Source organism: Typopeltis vanoorti, chromosome 6 (assembly GCF_054136105.1).
Source record: "Typopeltis vanoorti isolate ZY-2024b chromosome 6, IOZ_Tvanoo_1.0, whole genome shotgun sequence".
Lineage (NCBI taxonomy): Eukaryota > Metazoa > Arthropoda > Arachnida > Uropygi > Thelyphonidae > Typopeltis > Typopeltis vanoorti.
This window is the reverse complement of record NC_143554.1, coordinates 13,195,186-13,218,169: the sequence shown is the minus strand read 5'-3', so window position 1 is coordinate 13,218,169 and position 22,984 is coordinate 13,195,186. Positions and strand designations below refer to the sequence as shown.

The 22,984-nt window shown below is 36.8% G+C and overlaps 1 protein-coding gene across 1 annotated transcript in view; it reads left to right on the top strand.

Annotated features, from left to right (window-relative positions):
* Nep1 (M13 family metallopeptidase neprilysin 1) overlaps window positions 1-22,984 on the top strand; it is a 275,024-nt gene that overhangs the window by 247,330 nt on the left and 4,710 nt on the right. The window contains exons 16-17 of the mRNA XM_090394673.1: window positions 2,414-2,509; window positions 20,428-20,504. Of these exons, the coding sequence (XP_090250799.1) occupies window positions 2,414-2,509; window positions 20,428-20,504 (173 nt within the window). The remainder of the gene's footprint in view (window positions 1-2,413; window positions 2,510-20,427; window positions 20,505-22,984) is intronic.

Genomic DNA, 22,984 nt, shown 5'->3' with positions numbered 1-22,984 from the left:
AGAAGATGTATGAACTCCATTTCCTTTTTGCTACGTTATATTTCCTCCTTCCAATTGATATCACCATAATTAAAATCCCCCATAATAATCACTAAGCCTTCACTCATTGCACTAATTTGCTGATGCACGAATTCAATATCTTCCCCTGTACTCCCTGGCCTATAGCAGCATCCAACTGTATATTTGGTTGCATTGGTCACTATTTCGTGCCAGACCGCCTCAAATGAACTCTCATTCACATGTCTAATATCTTGATATACTACTTTTTTTGGCTGCAACACATCAGCTATCAACAGTACTCCTCCTCCTGTTCTATCTTCTCTATCCTCCCTGAAAATACTGTACCCATCACATTCAATTCCAGTGACCACATCTTCTGCTGACAGCCAAGTTTCACTAATGCCTACAACTTTTGGTGAGATTTCACTGACTAATGACAAAAATTCTTCTCTCTTATTTCGAATGTTTCTAGCATTGGTATACAAAAATTGCAGATTCCCTCTAGATCTTGTACCGGCTTTAGAACTGATATATAAGTCACTAACTTCCGTAATCCTATGCTGATTTTTGTCCCCTCTCTTCTGCAATTTATTCTGCATATAAGGATCAATAAATATGCAATCAGTGCTAAAATTTCTCTCTCTTACACTCAACCTTTTCAATATTAGTTTCCCTGCCCAATAACTTCAACTTGTTTAGAAAACAATAACTTCTTCAATCGCTTATGTCCTTCCATGTTGAGATGCAATCCATCTCTAGCATACAACTGCCTTTTTCCTTCAAGCACACTCCAAACATCAACAAATTCCAGACCTCTTTTTTTGCACATTCTTGCAATCATATCATTCATTATCATTGCTCGTCTACTTAACTCGTAATTGTCAAAACGAGGCAGCACACACACTATCCTCCCATTGACACTTTTCCTCTTCACAATATCTAATAATGTTCTTAAATCTTTTCCTACCCGATTTATACTACCTCTCAGGTCATTCGTACCCACCATAACTATCATCTTGTTGAACGCCATCTTTACACTTTGAAATAGTGAAAAAAACAACAGTGAAAACACAATATATACAACACAGTTCCAAACAATAACACTTTCATATATAATTAAAAGTGGAATAGTAATCAACAGCATTTAACTAGCAAGGATTTTGAAAAACTTAGTTATGTCACTACTCCATCAGTGTATGAAATTAATAATTTATTCACTTATTAATTATGTTTAGCTCACCATTTGATTCCTTTGGCTTGTGTGAGATATATCTTTAGTAACAGTACCCAGTTAGTCTAGTGAGACTTAGTCAATATAAAGTTGAAGAGCTAATAGACCAAAAAGAAATGAAAAACTTTATACCTTCTTGTTCTGTTTGACAAGTCTAAAATATGGATACGTTATGAAGGAAAATGGCATAAAAGCTGATATCAAAATTGAAAATATTCAGCTCAGCTCTTTACTTTTATGCAGATGATGTTATACTTCTAAATATATCCAGTACAAGTCTGTAAGAGTTTTTAACTAAATGGGATAACTGCTGTAACAGATTTGGTATGAAAATCAGCAATGAACAAGCCATTATGCATGAATCTTTGCGAACAGTAACTCCACAGGCCTCTAGATAGGCATGAAATCACCACCCAGCTAGTGGTCTGCAAGGGCTTTTTCCATGTTTGGTTTCTAGAGCAAGGTTGCCAGATTATTAATCTGCAGCTCAACCATTGTACTAACACTAATATGCTAGAGTTTTACAACCTCTCATGGGTGGGATTTACATTAAAAAAGTTCCAGTTTATTTGTATGACTTGATCTTAAAAATAAATCAGAAAAATCATGCCTGGCAATAAGATGACCATGTATTGCCAGGCATGATTATATGCCAGATGTCATAGTATTGTCAAGCATAGTAATAATGACCAACACAGAGTTGAAAATCCAAACCACAGGATCCATTGGGGGAAGTCGAAACTTTTACACAGATCTTTATATAAATATGAACGTTTATATAAAGAAAGTGCTGAAGCTCTACTACACAGACCAAATTTAAACCGCAACGATATTATTCCTAAAGTATGGGAAATTGTCATACAACATTGTGTGACATATATATATGTCACGCAATATATATATATATATATATTTTTTTTTTTTTTTTTGTTCAGTTATATTTAATTTACTTCTATAACACGTTACTGCACACATATTAAGATTCCATTGTAATCATGCGGCCTAACTGTATGTTATTTCTAGTATTGTTTCAACTACTGTACTGATGATGTCTCAAGATACTTGGGATGAAATATTTACGAATTAAATAGTCATTACTGTTATATTTTAGTGTTAAACATATTTTGATATTTAAATTTATATATTTATATTATTTATTTCTGTTATATAATTATTTTTCAGGCATATAAAAAATGGGAAGCAAAAAATGGTGAAGAGCCACTACTACCAGGCCTGAACCTCACACATGATCAGCTTTTTTTTCTCAACTATGCTCAGGTACGATGGAAACAGAAATGGAAAGAAGTGAAAGGAACAATTAAATTCCCATTTTGAAATGTAAAAATATTACTAATACTTTGCTTCTTTATTGAAATTATGGTATCTTATTGTAAAGTTTTAAGAATCAGAGAAATTACATAGCAGCTTGCCGTCAAACAGCCATTTACTGCAGACTACTGGCCTTATTATTTGGCTTAATACTCTTGTTTAGTAGCTAGGATGATCGGATATATTGTGTTTAGTTCCAGTTTTGTTGCTGTTTAAAGAACTAAATGTGATATGGTGAAATTCAAAACATTCAGAATTTCTTGGTATATGAAATTTAAAAAATATGTGTGAATTAAATAACAGTGTACTGTGTTAAAATTTAAAAACAATATATATGTAAAATATAAAATAAAGCAATTGATTCATGTTTAAAATTAAAAATGAAAAATCTTTAACGCCTTTTTATTCCCCAAAGGAGGTATGTGCCATTCATTTAGCTCAAAGTTCTTTTGGAAATCACTGACAGCTGGTTCAAAATTGCAATAAATTTAGTGTGTTTCTGTCTAGTATGATTAGAACAAATGTTGACACGTGAATGTGGTGAACAATTTGAACAACTGCTCCCATCTTATATTTAGTACCTTAATTAACCTTACTGTATGACTGTTTTCTGTGTTCTGCTTATGAAGTTTAAAATCTAAGTTTCTTCCTTAAGGGGACCTACTTGAAACAGAGAGAATGAAATTGTTGCATTTATTGATGTCATTTGCCCAAACATTGTTGGAATGTAATTATAAATGAGGTGTCAAATCACTCTCCAGTTGGTGAGAGTGATCACAAAGTGATTACTTGGGTGGTTGCCAGCAGTCTGAGGACCTCTGTGAGGAAAGGGTATATGTGGAACTACAAGGCTGGTAATTATGAGGAGCTCAGGACACAGCTTACAGGTGTAGCATGGAATGAGGAGTTGGGTGGAAAGGACATGAATGCTGCTTGGGTGGTATTCAAGAACTATCTGGTAGAAGCAATGTCTAAATGTATTCAAAAGGTCAGAAGGTTAAATAAGATAGGCGTGAAATGGATGAATGAAGAAAGTAAGCATGCAATAGAGGAAAAAGACATTAGGGAGCCAGTATATGAGGAGCGGTAATAATCAATTCCATGAGGATTACAAAAGCACAGGCAAGTAGTGTGACTTGATAGGTAAGAGTAGCAAACATTCACTATAAGGCAGGTAGCTAATGAAGCCAAAAAGAATCCTAGTGAATTCTTTTGATAGCCAGCAAAAAAAAAAAAAAAGAAAAAATAATGTTTATGGAAGGATGGCAATGATTGGAGAAAATGGTATAAGAACAACTGCCGTGGTGGATATAGTTGAGATACTTAATGAGCAGTTCATACAGGTCTTTCATTTTTGTGACATCGTGGAGAGTTTGAGAGCAGTTGATGATGCGCTCAAACTCTCCATGATGTCATATATGGGGAACTGAGCAAACTTCATGTAAATAAGACTGGTAATTGATAATATATCACCATGTATTTGAAGGAATGTGCCAGGGAGTTGCCATCTGCCTTGATATATTTGTTTAATATGAGTCTTGAAGTGGGTCCAGTTCCAAAGGAGTGGAAGGAAGGAAGGCAAGATTGTGCTGCTTCATAAGGGAGCTGATAGAACTCAAGCATCAAATTATAGGCCTATCTGTGTATCGGATGTTGTGGTTCAAGTGTTGGAGAGGCTGGCGAGAACCAGAATCCAGAATTGGGTTGACAACAATGGTATTATCTTTGATGGACAGCAAAGATTTGCTAAAGGGAGATCATGCTTTCGTAATCTACTTACTTATTACAATAAGGTGATGGCTTCACTGGACAGAGGAGAGGGATACGTAGCATGCTTAGATTTTACAAAGGCTTTTGATAGATTACCGCATAACAAGTTGTAGTCAAACTAGAACGGATGGGATTGGATATTAGATTAGTGCACTGGATCAGAGATTGGATATCTGATAGGTATCAGTAAGTTGTGTATGGCAGAGCAATACGGAAGAGGAAAGTCACTAGTGGTGTGCCTCAGGGGTCTGTTTTAGGGCCATTGCTATTTAACCTGTATGTCAATGATATTGGTAAGGATTTGGATGGGGATATTCAATTGTTTATAGATGATGCAAAGTTGGGATGAACTATGAGCAGAGCAGATGTTGTGGCCTTACAAGAAGACTTGAATACATTGAGTGAATGGCACAGAAGTGGTGATACCAGTTAAATGTCACAAAATGTAAGGTTTTAAATTTTGGGAAACAAAGATGGGATATAGAATTTATGCTTTATGGGGATATATTGTTGGAGGTGGAGGAAATAAGAGATCTTGGGGTGATGGTGGATAAGGATCTAAAATTTAGAGCACACATTGCCATAATTGTGAGGACAACACAACAAATTCTAGTAATGATGCAGAGGACACTGACTTTTAGACGTAAGGAGATTCTTGTTCCACTTCCACTGTATAAGGCTCTGATTAGGCTGCACATGGCCTACTGTCAACAGATTTGGTTACCTGGTTTTCAAAAGGACAAAGAGATGTTGGAAAGGAACCAGAGGTGACTGACTAAGGTAGTTTCTGATCTCTGGAATGTCAAATATGAAGAAAGATTAAGAAGATGCAATCTACAGAGTTCAGTGGATAGGAAGAAGGGGAAGGGGGATATAATAGAGACAAGTTAGTAAGAGGTTGTTATAGGATCAATGTTGAAGAGGTTTTATAGAAAACAGTGGGAGATCAGGCAAGAACAAGAGGTCATCCCTGGAAGCTATATAAGGAGGGTACAAACAAGGGACTGAGAAGAAGGTTTTTCGAATCCAGAGTTGCAAGTTGGAATGACTTGCCTGAGAGTGTGGTGTCTGCAGAGAATTTAAGGTTGTTTAAGGCACTGTATGATGAATTATGTGTATGAAAAAAAGGACCTCCTAGATGAGTGTCTATTCCATGGGGTCTTTGGGTAATAATAATAATAAATGAGACCTAGTTTGATGAACCTTCTGACAGGAACAGAGATGGGGGTAACAGACAATGCAGAAGGGGGGGGGGATACTATTCATGCCAGAAGAGGGTTAGGCCCATCCAAGATGCAATTGCAAGGATGAAATGGTGGCAGTAGCTTTAAGGTTTGTAGTGTGAGGTAGCAGTGGACAGGATATTGCTATTATTATTAATGTTATTTTATTATTATCTGAGACCTCAAGGGAGTATAAACCTGGTTATGTAGAGGACAGTAAGAAGGAAATATGTAAGCATATTGGCCTAGCACATAAGAAAAGGATGATCGTTATGGACAATTTAAATTATAATAATGGAGGATGAAATGAACAGATGGCATCTGGGGGCAAAAAGAATGAATTTCTGGAGTTATTGAGAAACAACTACTTTAGGCAATACATTACAGAGGACACATGAAGATCAAGAGTCTCTTGGATTTAATCATATCACAAAGGATGTTATTATAAATGGAGGTGCTGAATTTCCCTCTAGTTGGTGAGAGTGACCATGAAGTGGTTACTTGGTGGTGCCATCCACATGAGGTCCTTCTGTGGGAAGGAATATACTTGCATGTGGAACCATAAGGTGGGTAATTATGAAAAGCTCATGCGGTAGCTTACAGATATATCATAGGGTGAGGAATTGTATGGAAAGGAGTCACAATGTTGCTTGAGTTTTGCTCAAAAACTAACAAAGACAGTGTCAAGGGCAGGAGGTTGAGAAATACATGAATGAAAAGGTAAACACACAATATAGAACAGGAAGGTATCATGGAGTTGGCTTAAGTTGAGGAGTACAAAGAGCAGGCAAGGAAGGTGACTGACTCACTTGGTGAGGTATTAAAAGTGCAGTATGAGCAGCAGTTAGCTAATCAGGCTAAACAAAAATTCCCAGGGAGTTCTTTCAGCACTTGGCTAGTAGAAGAAAGAATAATTATGGAAGTATAATACTTGTTGAAGAAAATGGTAGAATGACATCCATTGCAAAGAACATAGTTGATATATTAAATAAGCAGTTCATAAAGGTATTTCATACTTGTGAATATGACATCATGCAGAGCTTGAATGCAGTGTGGTGAATAGGCAAGAGGTATATGGGGAATTGAGTAAACCTGATGTTGTTAATAAGGCTGTAAGATTTGATTACATGCTTTGAGGAAATGATCCAGGAGTTAACAGCAGTTTTGATTTACTTGTTTAACATGAGTCATACACTGTGCCAAGTTCCAAAAGAATGGAAGGAAGGCAAAATTATTCCACTTCAGAAGGAAAGTGTTAAGATTGGGCTTCAAATGATAAACTAATCTAGGGTCTTTTGAGTCGTGGTTAAAATTTTAGAGAGATTAGTGAGGACTGGATTGAAAAACACCAATATTCTCTTTGATGGACAGCATGGATTTGCTAAAAGATAGATTTAGCATTCTACTCAGTTATTATAGTAACAAATGCATTGGACAGGGGAGATGCAAATACAGCAATATATTTAACTTTGCAAAGGCCTTTGATAGATTACCACTTCACAAGCTGGTGATTAACCTGGAGCAGATGAGCTTGGATAATAGATAAATGACCAGTTCACTGTTGCAAACTACAAAGTTTTAAAATTCAGAAGCAAAGATGGGATGTGGAGTATACATTTGGTGTGTGTGTGGGGGGGGGGGTGATGTTGGATATGTATCTACAATTTAGGGGACATATTGTGTTAAAATGCTAAAATTGTCAGGATAGTACAATGGATTATGACAGTGATACAGAAGACATTGATGCTTAGAAGTAAGGTAATTATGATTCCACTGCAGGAGGCCTTGATCAGGTCACATGTATTATTGTGCACAGATTTTTAGTCACCTGGTTTTCAACAAGATGAAAGAGATATTGGAAAAGTTCCAAAGATGATTGACTAAGAAAATTGTTAATTTCTGTTTCTGGAATGCTGTGTATGAAGAAAGTTTAAGGAAAATGTAATTTGCAGTCTTTTTTTTTTTTTTTTTTAAAGAACAAACCTTATAAACTCAAGGAGCTAGAAAAGCTCATCCAGCTAATGTTTTACAACTATCTATACCTACAGTGGGATTCAAACCACAGTGACCTTTGGTTGAAGAGTGGATATGTTAACCACTTGGCCAACCACACTGGCACATGATTGAAACATATAAGTTGGTAAGGAGTTATTACCAGATTAATGTGGAGGAGTTTTTTCATAGAATGGAAGAGTTAGGGAGAGAACAAAGCTGCATAAGGAGAGTGAGCATGGATGAGGGAGAGCATGTTTTCACATGAAGAGTGGTTGGTAATTGAAATACCTGAAAATGTGGTGAATGCAGAGACAGTGTTTAAGGCAGAGCATATGTCTTAGATATGGCACATATCTTAGTGGCTATCCTTTTACCATTTCTTCCAATTGACATCACCTCTCCACAATCATTCTTTCTTCTGCTGGTGTTTTTTTTTTTTTTTTTTTTTTAAAGCTAAATGCTGTTCATACTTTTGCTACCCTTAGCAAGGAGGGTGCTACTTGCTTGTTCTTTGTATTCCTCATGGAACTAATTATTACCACTCATCTTATGTTGCCTCTATAATGCCTTTTTCCCCCTGTCTGTATTGTATGTCTTTTTATTCAAGTATTTGACACCTACCTTATTTAACCTTCTCACTCCTGGAATACATTTAGGCATTGCTTCTACAATATAGCTCTTCAACATACCCAAGCAATATTGATCTCCTTTCCACCCAACTCCTCATTCCATGCTACAGCTGCAAGCTGTTTCATAAGGCTAGCAACCACACAGGTCATCACTTCATAGTTACTCTCTCCAATTGGAAGGTGCTTGCTTTAACACCTCCATTATAATGATATTCTCTAATGAGATGATCAAATCCAAGACCTTTAACCCTTGCCTGCCCTCTGTTACATACTGTCTGAGGTAGTTCTCTCTCAAAAATTCAAGAAATTCATTTCTCTACTTCTAGATATTATTTAATCACTCCTATCTATATTGTCATAATTAAAATCGCCCACAGTGATAACCTATTCCTATTTTCTTGGCTAATTTTCTTATACATTTCATGGTCACATTCATCATCCATTATGAGGTCTGTTGCAACATCTAACTAAATGTTTCATTTCATTCACACCTACTTTATACTATATTGCCTCAAAACCACTGCCACTATTTTTCTTTTGCACCTCTACGTTATATGAGCACAACTCCTTTTCTATCAATAGCACTCCACCTCCCTTTTTGCCTTCTCTATCTTCATGAAAAAGCATCCATATCTTTCCATCTCAATTCCTGTCAGGATGTCATCTTCATCCATGTTTTTGGAGATCAAGCAGCATGAAATTTTTACTGGTTTTGGGACTGGCGATCCCATGTGAAAATATTGCCATTCACCAACTCACACTTGGCCAGCGTGGTGAATTAATGGCCTAACCTTCTAAGATGAATCCAACAGAAATAAAATGGCCCTCATTACCCGGAGGCCGGACTGTTACTACCTATGGCAGCAGGCAGTTAAACATGAAGGCAGAGCGTGCTAAGAATCTCCAGGTAACCAGATCATGCTGCCATTGGAAACTAGAGCTTGGAACATTAAACTGTAGAACTCTGAGCAGTGAAGCATGGTTAATTGAACTAACTGAAGAGCTAATTCGACTAAAATGGGACATTCTTGGACTGTGCGAAGTCAGACGTAGTGGTGAAGAAATTCTCCAATTAAAAAATGGAGACATATTATATTATAGAAGTCAAGATAAAGAAAAATCAGTGGAGTTGGATTCTTGATCAACAAAAAAACTGAAGAGCAACATAATAGAATTTGACAGTGTATCCGATCGAATAGCAAGTATTGTTATTCAAATCTCGAAAAGATACACTTTTAAGATCGTCCAAGTCTATGCACCAACAATAAGTCATACTGACAAAGAAATTGAAGCCTTCTATCATGATATATCCCAGCTCTACGATAAAGGAAAACATCATTTCAGAATTGTAATGATGTTTTCCTTTATCGTATTCAACACTCCGATAAAAGCTCAATGGGAAATTTTGGATATGGCATGAGAGATGACAGAGGAGCAAGGTTAATAGAATTTGCAGAAAAAGAAAACCTGTATATCATGAATTCCTTCTTTAAGAAAAAAACACATAGAAAGTGGACATGGAAAAGTCCAAATGGAAAAACTAGTGAAATTGACTTTATTGTCAGCAAGAAAAAAACATCTTTCAAGACTGCTCTGTTATAAACACCTTCAACATTGGAAGTGACCATCGTATGGTACGCAGTAAGATTCAAATAAACTGCCAAAAAGAAAGAAAAAAAATGTTTAGGAAATCAAAGCAAAACATGGATATACACAAACTCAACATTAAAAAAGATATATATACCGACACGAACTAAACAATAGATTTAAACATCTTATTTTAGATGACAATGCTGATCTATCAGAAAATAATGACATTATTATCCAAAAACTTTTACAATGCTCACTTGAAATAGCTGGTACCACAGAACCGAAACAAGACAAAATCTCTGAAGAAACCAAACAGCTTATGAAGAAACGAAGAGAAATGAAACAATCAATTAACCTACAGAATAAAATTGAATACACAGAATTGTGCAAAACAATCAGAAAACATATCACAGAAGAAATAAGAAAATTCAATTGTAAATTCATACAACAAACAATTGAAAACAGCCATAACCTCAAAAGAGCCAAACAGCAATTGATGAACAGTAAACAGATGGTTGCAGTTAAACTACAAGACGGGACCATCACTAGAGATAGATATGCAATAGCAAAAAGAATTGAAGAATTCTACTCAATATTATACCAAGATGATGAATTAAATGAAGAAGAAGACAACTACATCATAGCTGAAGTACCACAGATTCTACCAGAAGAAGTTATGCAGAGCATCCAAAGCTTCCAAAATGGGAAAACTGCAGGTGAGGATGGAGTTATAGCTGAACTTCTAAAAACAGGTAGAGAAATAATCTACGAACTCTTAGCCAAACTATTTACTTTATGCCTAAAGAAAAATGATGTACCAACAACATGGAAGAAGGCTACCCTAATTCTGATACATAAAAAAGGTGAGATAGAAGACTTGACGAACTGCCGACCTATCAGTCTACTATCAGTGGTCTACAGAGTGTTTACAAAAGTCTTAGCTAATAGACTTTGTGCAACTCTGGACCTAGCACAACCAAAAGAACAAGCTGGCTTTCGAAGGGGCTTTAGTACAATGGACCATGTTCAAGTTGTACAGCAGATTATTGAACAGTGTAATGAATATCATTTACCACTATGTCTTGGTTTTATTGACTATGAGAAAGCCTTTGATTCACTTAAAACTTGTGCAATACTTAAAGCATTACGAAACCAACAAGTGGAGGAGCCTTACATCAGAACCATCAAATCAGTATACACCAATGCCACAGCAGCAGTTCATTTCAATGGAAACATCTCTACTGTGAGAATACAGAAAGGTATAAGACAGGGTGACACAATATCTCCAAAATTATTCCCTGTGTGCCTAGAAAAAATATTCAGATTTCTTGATTGAAAAGGGAAAGGTCTGAAGATAAATGGAAGATATTTAAACCATTTATGCTTTGCAGATGACATAGTTATCTTTACTTCAACTGCACATGAATTACAGACTTGTATCCATGAGCTCCAAATTGCTAGCAGAACAGCAGGTCTAAAGATAAACCTAAAGAAGACCCAAGTTTTGTTCAATAGTTATGTCCAACCAGAAATAATAAAATCAATAATGAGGAAATTAAGCAAGTAGATCATTAGATATACTTAGGACAACAGATATCAATGGAACAAAATATCATGGATGAAATTAAAAGGTGTGCGATGCTTGGGTGGAAAGCATTTGGAAAATTACATTCAACATTCAAAAGCCAACTACCATTATGCCTAAAGAGAAAGGTTTTTAACCAGTGTATTCTTCCTATACTGACATATGGTGAAACATGGACACTGAATGCAAAGGAAATTCAAATTAAGAACAACACAATTTAGTATGGAAAGAAGTATGCTTGGTATCACAAGATTGGATCACAAAAGGAATACATGGATAAGAAATCAAACCAAAGTCTCTGACATCATAGGAAGAGTGAAACATCTGAAGTGGCAATGGGCTGGGCATATTGCCCAAAGACAAGATCAGCGATGGACAAAAGAAGTATTGGACTGGATTCCACGAGAGGAAAAATGATCACGACGCCAACCGAAATCACAGTGGATTGATGATATCATTAGATTTTCAGGAGTGACATGGAAAAGGAGAGCCATGGACAGAGAGTGTTGGAGTAATCTTGGAAAGGCCTTCATCCAGCAGTGGATCGATAATGGATGGTGTGTGTGTGTGTATGTGTGTGTAATTAATAAAAATAGAAAAAAAAATAATTCACTCACTCACAGTACTAAAATACTATACACTTTATAACCTTTCGTGAGTGGGAATCACATAAAAAGAAAAACATTTTGTTCCCCTTGCTTCTGATACTTCTAGCATTTGCATACAAACCTAACAGTTCATTTCTGGATCTATAGCAAGTTTCACAGCTACCACTTATTATAGTGGTAGCCATTCTCCATGCCTTCCCATTCCTTTCTTGTCTACTCACACATTCACTTTCTTTTGAGCATTGACTTTTCTCATGCTGAGTCCTCCTAACCACCCAGACTCCCACCCAGTTTCCCTGACTGTCTTGCACACTTGTTCTCTCATTCTTCACCTATGCTACCCACCTCTCATAAGCACTCCATCAATCGCTCCTCCTTCACTCTTCTGCTTTTCCACATCACTTCTTACTTGCTTGGAATCATACTTTACATTCATTGCTCTCCCTTTCAGCAGCAACCTCTCCAAATGACTCACACTGAAACCATTCAAATGCAGTCCATCACTCAATACCATTCGTCCTTCGAACTCTTTCCACACATTCACAAACTACACTCCTTTCTCTTCATATATTTTTGCTAACATATCATTCATAATCTCTGCCCCAACTCATAACAGTCATACTTGGGAACACACTGACTATCTTTTCTATCACTATCTTTTATTCTTCTCAACAACCCTGTAATATCAAGTCTTACATTCTCCTCGTTTCTAATAGAGTCATTTGTTCCTATTACGACTACCAACTCTTTTGATTGCTTGTTCCTCATATTTAATGCTTCAGTCACTCTACTCATTCTATCTCTCAAAAAACAAACCTTGTGCATCTTCGATGTTCACCACACCTTTAATCATCGAATCACTAAACAGCATTACTTGCAAGTCTTTCGTTACCTCTTTCATATGGCCATCCTTCATTCCAGCCTTCTTCACTCTTCCATACCTATCTACAATTTCTTTCATTTCACTCCACATCTGCTTCATCTCTTGCCTAATCTTCACCAACTCTGCTTTCAAATCTTGTGTCATTTTCTAGCTATCATTCACTCTCTCTCACTAACATCAGTAATACATGCTTTTTCACCATTATTCCCTCGTTATCTTATTCTTCACTCAGTTTTTCACCATCATTCTTGCATACTTTCTTATCGTTAATCACACTATTTTCTTATCTGTTTCACACTTTCTTAACATTCACACAATCTTTCTCAACATCCATTTCACTTATAATGCCATGTTTCATATTCTTATTCAAACACACTTTGTGGTCCATCAGCTTATTGCACTTCCTGCATACCCGCACTTGCTTATCTCTCTCTCTCTTATTCAACATCTTTTCATATTCATTCACAACATCTCCTTATGCATACATATTACACTCAAAGTACCATACTATTCTTGAAAAATCTATGCCATTCACTCGTCTGTCTTTCGTGCCGATGTACACAGTGATCTCCATTTCACTGCCATTTTGTTCCAGAGCACTAAACAAGAAACTGCGAATTTGAAATGATACCATCTAAAAATTGATGAACTAACCAAACTTGATGTTTCAATCATAAATATGACATAGCAACACACAATTTAAAATTACACAATATCTTCACATATTAAATATAAAATTAACTTATTTTGCTACAGCCCATTCAAGTACTGTCATCATATGCTTTAACTAGTTGCATATATATTTATATATAAAAGGAAGAGTGTTATTGTTTTCAATCTCAATGGTGAATTGGATGCTTCTGTGTTTTTTTTTTTTTTTATTCAGGTGGCTTAGGAAGGTATATTTAAAGTTTGGGAGCCATGGGGCCAAATGACAAATTTGGTCACATTTGGTCACAGCACCACACACACACACGCCCCTTTTGGGTGTGTGCATCATGCTGCTGTGCAGACTATGCATCATATCACTTCCCCTTCCCTGGGGACCTCAGGAACTTGAAGCCTCCAGGGAAGTTCCTGAGTAGGGACCAAGCAGTATTGATTTTTTTCCCATTAAATTCCTCATTCCACGATATTGCTGCAAGCTGCCTCCTGTGTTCATCATAATCACCTGCCTTATAGTTTCACTTATAATCCTTTCTCACTAAAGTCCTGATCACTGAGGTGGTGGCTAGCCACCACCCCAGTGATCCCTTCATGGTCACTTTCGCAAGGAAGAAGGATTTGACACTTCATAGACTAGCATCCTGTGATGAGAAAATGAAATACCAGACCCACGATCCTCATGTACCCTCTCTTACACACTGCCTAAGAATGTTGTCCCTTAAAAACTCAAGAAATTTACTCTCTTTGGTTCCAGATGCTGTTTTCATTCTGATCTATATTACAAGAATTAAAATCGCCCATGATTTCCTAATTTTCCTATACAAATTTTACTGTATATTTCTTTCTCACTGCCTTCTGCTTTACCAAGTCTATAGCAACACCCTGCTGAACATCTCATCTTTTCCACCTCCACTTCACACCACACTGCTCCAAAACTACTATCACTATTTTTCTCCTTGCATATTCACCTTAGATGGGCACAACTCCTCTGCTAGCATCAACAGCACTCCTCCTCCCTTTCTGTTCTGTTTATTTTAAAGAAAAACTACATATATCTCCATCTCCATTCCTGTCAGAATACCACTCTCATCCAACCACATCTCACTTATTCCAATAATTTTAGCTCATTTCTGGTTCTATAACCAGTCCCACTGACCCCACTTATCTCATATGGCTCCTCCACTCCTCCCTGCCTTTCTTCTCTATCATATTACATCTCCCTTCAGACCTGAATGTCACCTGTACATCCATAACTATCTCAATCCTTTCTTGCACATTCACTTCTAAAACCATCATCTGCACTTCTTATAGAGAGCAATACATAGTCTGTATTTAAATTGTAAGTCAGTTAACCTGATATCAAAACTGAGGATATTCAACTCGGCTATTTATTTTATGCAGATGAGGTTGCAGTACTAAATAATCCTATACAAGTCTTCAGGATTCTTAAAAAATGAAAAACAGCAGTTAAAAGACAAGATGAAAAAACATCAACTGCATTCTCAATGGAAAACCTACAGAACAAGTGAAATACTTCAACTATTTTAGACACAATTTTTAGTGAATTTATTAAATTAATATAGAAGCAGATAATAGAATAAACAAAGCTGGTGTGGTAAGGGAACCAACTGAAAAATTTAAATGGAATAAGAAAGAAATGAGCCATGATTAAACTAGGAGTATACAATAAATTAAAGATGCCAAGAAATTATATTATTGGTTTAGTCCTTGAATGTGAATGTGTGAAATACATTGCTACTCTCCAACAAAAACACATATAGTCCTTACTCCTTGACAATGCTGTTCAATTGGAAAGACCAGTTTGGATCCTATCTAGGATAGGATTTCATGAATTTCTGTCAGGGCTTTTCATCTGAAGGTGAGTTAGCCAGTCTCATATGGAGGTGGACAGATTTTCCCTCCTGGAAACTCAGGTTTGTTTTCATTCCATAAAACAAACAAATTAGCTAGAAGAACACATACAATTAACAGACATAATGCACTGGCCTCATAGCCTTACTTGCTTTGGCCGTAAATTCAAAATAGCCAAATAACCTTACTCCTTTACTATAATTAATTTAGTTTATCCAAGTGTGAGCAAACAAAGTTTGCGCCTGAAAGTATCTTCAGGACTGGGGTATACTCTAACACTTTTAATTTAATTATACTCTAACCAAGTGAAAAATAAACTTTCAAAATTACTCCTTTACTGTTAAAACTCTTACTCACATGATTAGTTGTTAGTTGTGCATCATGAAGTTGTGTATGGGATGAGGAGAACTGCTAGTAAAAAGTCACTAGTGGCACAGCAAGTGTTTGATTTTGGACTCTTATTGTTTGTGTATGTTTTTGATATTGGGATCTTCTAAACTGGAGATATGCAGTTGTTTGCAGATGATGCAAAGTTAGGAAGAACTATGAATTGCAGAACAGATGTTGTAGTCTTAGAGAAGAAATGACTAGACTGTGTGAGCAGGTCAGTGAGTAGAGCTTCCAATTTAGCATTGCAAAGGTAAGGTTTTAAGAATTTGGTAGGCAAGGATGGGATATGGCATACAACTAGCAATGAAATTTTGAAGGAGGTAGAAGAAATTAGAGATCTGGCTGCAGTGGAAGACATGAATTTGAAGTTTCAAAATCCAATTTAGCATTGCAAAGGTAAGGTTTTAAGAATTTGGTAGGCAAGGATGGAATATGGCATACAACTAGCAATGAAATTTTGAAGGAGATAGAAGAAATTAGAGATCTGGCTGCAGTGGAAGACATGAATTTGAAGTTTCAAAATCATGCTACAAAAACTGTAATGCCGATTACAGTTGATTATGGTAATGATGAGGAGTATCTTGACATGTAGAAGTAGAGCTTATGCATTGTGCAAGACCTTGATCATACTGTATATGGATTACTCTATGCAGATCTGGTTGAAATATAAGTTAGTGAGGGGCTGTTATCAGAGGATGGAGGTGATTCTTCATGGAATGGAGGGAGAGAGAGAGAGTGGTAGAACAAAAGACTCTCAAGGAAGCTGAATAAAAAGGGTGTGAGTGAGGGAGTAAGAAACAAGTTCTTTTAAAATGTTACCTTAGGGACAAAATATATAATGCACTGGGAACACACATAGGAAAAATGTTATTTGTCAGTAGGTTATATGAGGTACAGAACATGCCAACTAGTTTTGCACATATTTTGGTGGTTTCTTCAGGGCTATAATAGGGAAAATGAAGAAAGAACAAAAACAAATGATGAAAGGGATAGTGTCAGAGAAGTTAGGAATGCTGGTGAATAAGGCGTGAATAGATCTGTGAGGGGGGCAGTGATGTATGGGGACTCAATGATCATGGTGTGCAAGCTAGAATGTTGGAGTGCTTGCCTGGAGGAATAATAGAGAGTCTCTGGTAATTAAGTGAGTTGAGGATGTTGATAAGATGATAGTGATGGTTAGTATGAAAGATCTTAAAGGTAGCATGAGATCTGATGTTAGGAATTGTGCAGCTGAAAAGTGTGAAAGAGAAGACATGAGCATATTCTCCAGATAGGATAATGCAGAATTGAGAAGTGCAGCAATAATGAATGATATGATAGCAAAAATGTGCCAAAAGGTCTGAAACATGCTGATGCTTGGAGTGAATTTGAGGATAGAAAAGAGCTGTGTGTGAGAGATGTTGCATTTAAACAAGGAGGGACATGGGATCTGGAGAAATTGTTTTTCTCTTGGCAAGTGAGAATGTTAGGGCAGGGAAACCAGGGTTGTAAGGGTTGCCTCTTGTGAGGAATAATCACTTGATAGATGGGAAAGTGTATGGTATATTGCAGTCATATACAGCCTAGAGGGAAGAATAATAGGTATAGCAATGCTGACAATGATTTATGTTTCTTTATACAATTATCAGGAACTTCAGAAATAAAGGAAATAAATTGCTGACATTAATAGCCTCATCCTGTCCAAAGATAATTGGAATCAGTGAAACATAGTTGACAGAAGATGTCTTGATAGGAATAGAAGCTTTCTTCAAAATAGAGCATGGTGACTGTATCCCAATCATTGGTGGGATTTGACATGGATATATGATGAACTAAGCCAGACTTTTCTTCTCTTTTGTGATTAACATTGCTGGCATTCTTTTTTTGTTTTAAATTCAAAATATAAGTTCCACTGTAGACTAGACCATAGAAACATGGGATCCAATAAACCCCTGGATATTTGTAAAAGAGAACTCTTTCAGAAATCTGAGGAGGCTATGAACTGTTTGGATCTGCTTTTACCATACTTGAATGTTATAATTCTCAAGGGGCAGCAGTCTTGATGAACAGATTACAAATATATGGGATGAAAATCAAATATCTGTATTGATACCTTGATTTTTGTGAGGTGGATTATTTAAAAATAATGAGTTTGACTGTGGAATAGGTGGAAAAGAGTGTTAAGTTTTTCCTTAAGTTTGTCTCATCATTTAAAACAGATTTCCTGCACCTTTGGGACCAACAGTAGCAATGCCATCAGGAGTGGTGGGACAATGTTGACAAGGCCTCTCAAACCAAAGTGCTACAGAACCTTAAATAATATGGCACCCTAGGCCACCATTAAATAAGCATGTCCTTGGGGAGTTACCCCCAGATTAGCTGCAGTAACTATCCACGATGTAAGGTGTGGCTGCATAGACATCTGCTCCATGTCAGGAACAGATTCTTTCTCAGGATTGATGACAGCCTGAACTAACTAACTACCGACTAGGAAGTAGTAACTTCTAATACCTCACCTTGGAATCCAAATACTAACAGTGGTATTCTGGATGATACAAGAAATGAGCACACACACACCATCCAAGTAGACCTAGGGCTTGAACATCTCCTGGGTCAACAAAGTTCACATCCATAGCTTAGGCAGAGGGCTATATCCTGGATGATACAAGAAATGAGCACACACACCATCCAAGTAGACCTAGGGCTTGAACATCTCCTGGGTCAACAAAGTTCACATCCATAGCTTAGGCAGAGGGCTATATCCTGGATGATACAAGAAATGAGCACACACACCATCCAAGTAGACCTAGGGCTTGAACATCTCCTGGGTCAACAAAGTTCACATCCATAGCTTAGGCAGAGGGCTATATTCAAAAAGTCCACTACAGTATGCAAATTATTCCAGTCACTTTAAACATCAGCAAAAATAACCTAACAATGCCAACATCAGAAACTGTCTGACTATTCTTGTTAATGTCTTCAAATGGCTGATGAATTTATTATCTAATGTGATGCTATCACTTGGATTACTGCATGCCTGAAATGGTTTGAAAAGTTCAATGTTTTTTCTAACATGATAATAATATACAATTAGTTCACACACACATACATATATATATATATATATATATATTAGCTAATTGGTGATTTTTTTGTGAATTTTTTATGTGATTGCGACACATATAAATTTAGTAAATCCTATTGTATGCTAGTATCATGGGTTGGCTAAAGATTAACTACTCCAGAAATCTTGCTCAAGCATGTAACTGTTACAAGCTACTTCTGCCTCCAGTAATTATCCAAGAAATCTCATACTGATGAATTCATCCCGTCTTCCCTTTCTTGTTGGGTCCTCATCACAACAAAGTAATGATGTTATAGGCTAAGGAATGCAAAGAATACTGATTGTAAAATGTTTAGGCAAATTTGGGCATGTAAAAGGAAGGTGATCCTGATGGGAGACTTTAATTAAAGGAATATAGACTGGAAGGAGGAGATAGTTTATGGGAACAAGGAGAGCAAGTTTGTGGAATTTCTGAGATAAAAGTATCTTAAGCAGCATGTGATTGAAGCAACTAGAGGCTTTAATGTTTTGGATTTGGTGATAAATTCAAGATGTAGTTGTTAATGAGGCATTGACACTTCTCACAGTTGGTGAGAGTGATCATGAGGTACTTGTTTGGGAAGTGATGTGATGGAACAAGAAAAGGTCACTGCCAAAAATAGATACATGTGGAAGTATAAAGTAGGTGATTATAGGTAGCTCTGCAGCCAGTTGGCATCAGTATGTTTGGTAGATGAGCTGAGCGGAAAGGATGTTGACAATGGATGGAAACTCATAAGGCATTATCTGACAAAAGTAATGTATGACTGCATACAGAGGGTTAAGCGAGTAAATAGAGTGGGAGTGAAATGGATGAACAGCGAAATAAGCAAGCTGTGCTAGAAAAGAAAATGTTATGGAGGAGGTACAAGGCAGTTGGTGGGGATCAGATCCATGAAGAGTATAAGGTGCAGGCTAAAAATTTTATTATGTCTGTGTCCTGAACAGAAGTCCAGCAAGTAGTTAGAGAAGGCAGTTTTATTATCATCATTAGACCTCCTTTGAGTCAAGAGGATGCTGTGGGAAGTCCTGCTCTTACATATTGACCTCAAATTGTGCCTTAAATCATTATTATTTCATTACCTACTATACTCTTAAGGCAGTGCATTCCACTAACCAACCACTTTTTAAACAAAAAAATCTGCTTCTCACTTCCCTACTCTTACCCTCCTTACACAAATGGCCTTTCTTTCTTTTTTCTCATTCTATGAAAAATGTATTTCCACATTAATATAGTAACAATCCCTTAACAAATTATGTCTCAATCATATACTCTCCTCCTCTGGTAAATGAGATGATCTACTTCTCTTGATACACTGATTCTGAATTTGCATAACTAAAATTAAACGAATTTAAGGAAAACTATAATAGTTTATAAAAACAGTTTTTGTACATGCATATAATAGACTCTGAATCCATTTATAGTAAAAAAAAAAGACTGCATTGTATACTGCATCCTGTTGAACTAGTAATAATGCCATTCCAGACATGCAGGATATGTATAATGATGCTTATTTTATTCTTCATGTATATTATAAGTATATGTGAATTTGATATGCGTTCTGTATTTTCAGATTTGGTGTGGTACAATGAGGCCAGAAGATGCTCTCAGTAAAATCAGATCATCTGTCCATAGTCCAGGGCCCATCAGGTAATTGTTACTTGCAATAACTTACCGATTTAATTCATGATGATGATAGAGAAATCATTTCTATAAAGTGTAGACAACACATGCTGAGATAGAAATGCCAAAACAGTTCATTTTATCTTTTAATGATTTACTAATATATGTTAAAAATTAATGTATATTTTAAAAAGATTTTTAATCTTTTTAAGAGTTTCTACAATCTACAATCTTTTAAAAAGAGTTTCTACAATCTATCTAGGTATTGACATTATCCCAATGAAATGTACCACCTTACTTATTGAAGGCTAGAAACAAATGAAGCCATGTTTTGCTTCCAGAACTAGAATTGTAGATTTTTTTCCTCTCCCTCTTTACATATAGCACAGTTTGATTAATATCCTTTTGTTATCAATATCGTTTTCTTCTTCTACCATTCCAATTATTAGGTAATATTGTTATATTCAAGTAAATTAACTTTCACCAAATTAGATTTCATTAGAATATGTTGTTTGATCTTTTCTTTATGACTGTTCTGCTGCAGTTGTTAATGGACTGCTTTGTCTTCTTTGTGAAAAGAACAAATTTTGCCAAACTTGCTTGTAAATGCTATGCTAAACATATTGTAAAAACTCGATGTAGCTTAAAAATACCAAAGCGCTTTACATTGATTTTTTACAGAGGCCAAGTCCCATGAGAATGTTGTATAAATAACAGTGTTTCTCTCTGTATATTTTGTGCTAGATATTATTATATTATTGTAAATAACCCTTTTGAAATTAACTGTATATACTCCTTTAACAAGAAATGAGTCAGATTGACTATATTATGTGCCATAGGAAACATCTGAAGGAGGTGAAAAACTGTCAAGTGATTAATGGAAAAAGTGTAGTGGCACAGCACAGGTTGGTTGTGGTAGACTGCGATATAAAAAGGGAAAAGAAGAATAGATGGAAGTGGCGGATACAGAGGAGAATAAAGTGGTGGAAATTGGAAGAGGAAGGCCCAAGGAATAAGTTTAAAGAAAAGGTATTGAGAGAAATGAAGTTACCAGAGGATGTGGAAGAATGGTGGGACATTAACAGTTGGAATATTAGAAAAATTGGAGAAGAGGTGCTTGGTATAACATCAGGAAAGGGACCACCTGAGGATAAGGAGGCATGGTGGTGGAATGAGGAGGTGCAGTTGGAGATCAAGGAAAAGAAAGAGGCAAAGAAAAAATGGGACATGGCTAGAACTAGAGCCGACAAGGAGGCATATAGATTAGCGAAGAAAAATGCAAAGAGAGCTGTGGCAAGGGCGAAAGCGAGGGCAGTTGATGAGGTTTATGAAGAACTGGAGAGAAACGGTGGTGAAGCTCAGTTGTTGAGAATAGCGAAAGCCAGAGATAAGACCTTGAAAGACATAACATCAGTCAAGCAGATAAAGGATGCCTCAGGAGTATTATTACATGAGGAGGACAAAATCAGAGGAAGATGGAAAGAATATTTCCGTAAACTACTAAATGAGGAGAATCCAAGAGAGAGAGAGAGGTGTGGGGATGGAGAGGCAAACGAGAGACCGGTGCAAGACATAAGTAGAGAGGAAGTGGATTGGGTACTGAGAAAAATGAAGAATGGAAAGGCTGTGGGGGCAGGGCAGTGAGGGTGTGAATATGTTATGGGATCTGATGAGGAAAATAGCCCAATAGGAAAAGATACCAGACGAATGGAGGAAAAGTATTCTCGTCCCAATCTACAAAGGAAGAGGAGATGTTCAAGATTGTGGCAACTATAGAGAGATCAAGTGATGTCACACACATTGAAGATATGGGAAAGAGTAATTGAAGGGAGGATATGGCAGGAAACGAAAATTGGTGAGGAGCAGTTTGGATTTATGCCAGGAAGAAGGACAATGGATGCAATATTTGCGCTAAGGCGATTGATGGAGAAATATAGAGAGATGCAAGTAGAGCTGCACATGGTGTTTATAGACCTGGAAAAGGTATACGACAGAGTGGCCAGGCAGGAGGTATGGAGGTGTATGAGGAAGAAGGGGGGGGGTGTTAGAGAAGTACGTGAGGATGGTGAAGGAGATGTATGAGGGAACAGAAACTCAGGTCAGGTCTAGTGTCGGCATGACAGAAGGGTTCCCCATTGTCGTAGGGCTACATCAAGGGTCAGTTCTGAGCCCCTACCTCTTTGACCTGGTCATGGATGTAGTAGTGGAGGATGTCAAGAAGGAGGCACCATGGAGCATGCTGTTTGCCGACGACATTGTTCTATGCGAATCATTCCGAGAGAAGCTTGAAAATACCCTGGAAGAGTGGAGAAAGGTATTGGAGGAGAGAGGCATGAAAATTAACTGGGAGAAGACTGAATATATGTCAATGGGGAGTGACGAGCATATGATCATACAACTTCAGGGTGAAAGGCTAATTTCAGGGAAGAAATTCAAGTACCTTGGGTCAGTCGTTGAGAGGAATGGTGACCTGGATGAGGAAATACAGCACCGAATAACATGCAGCT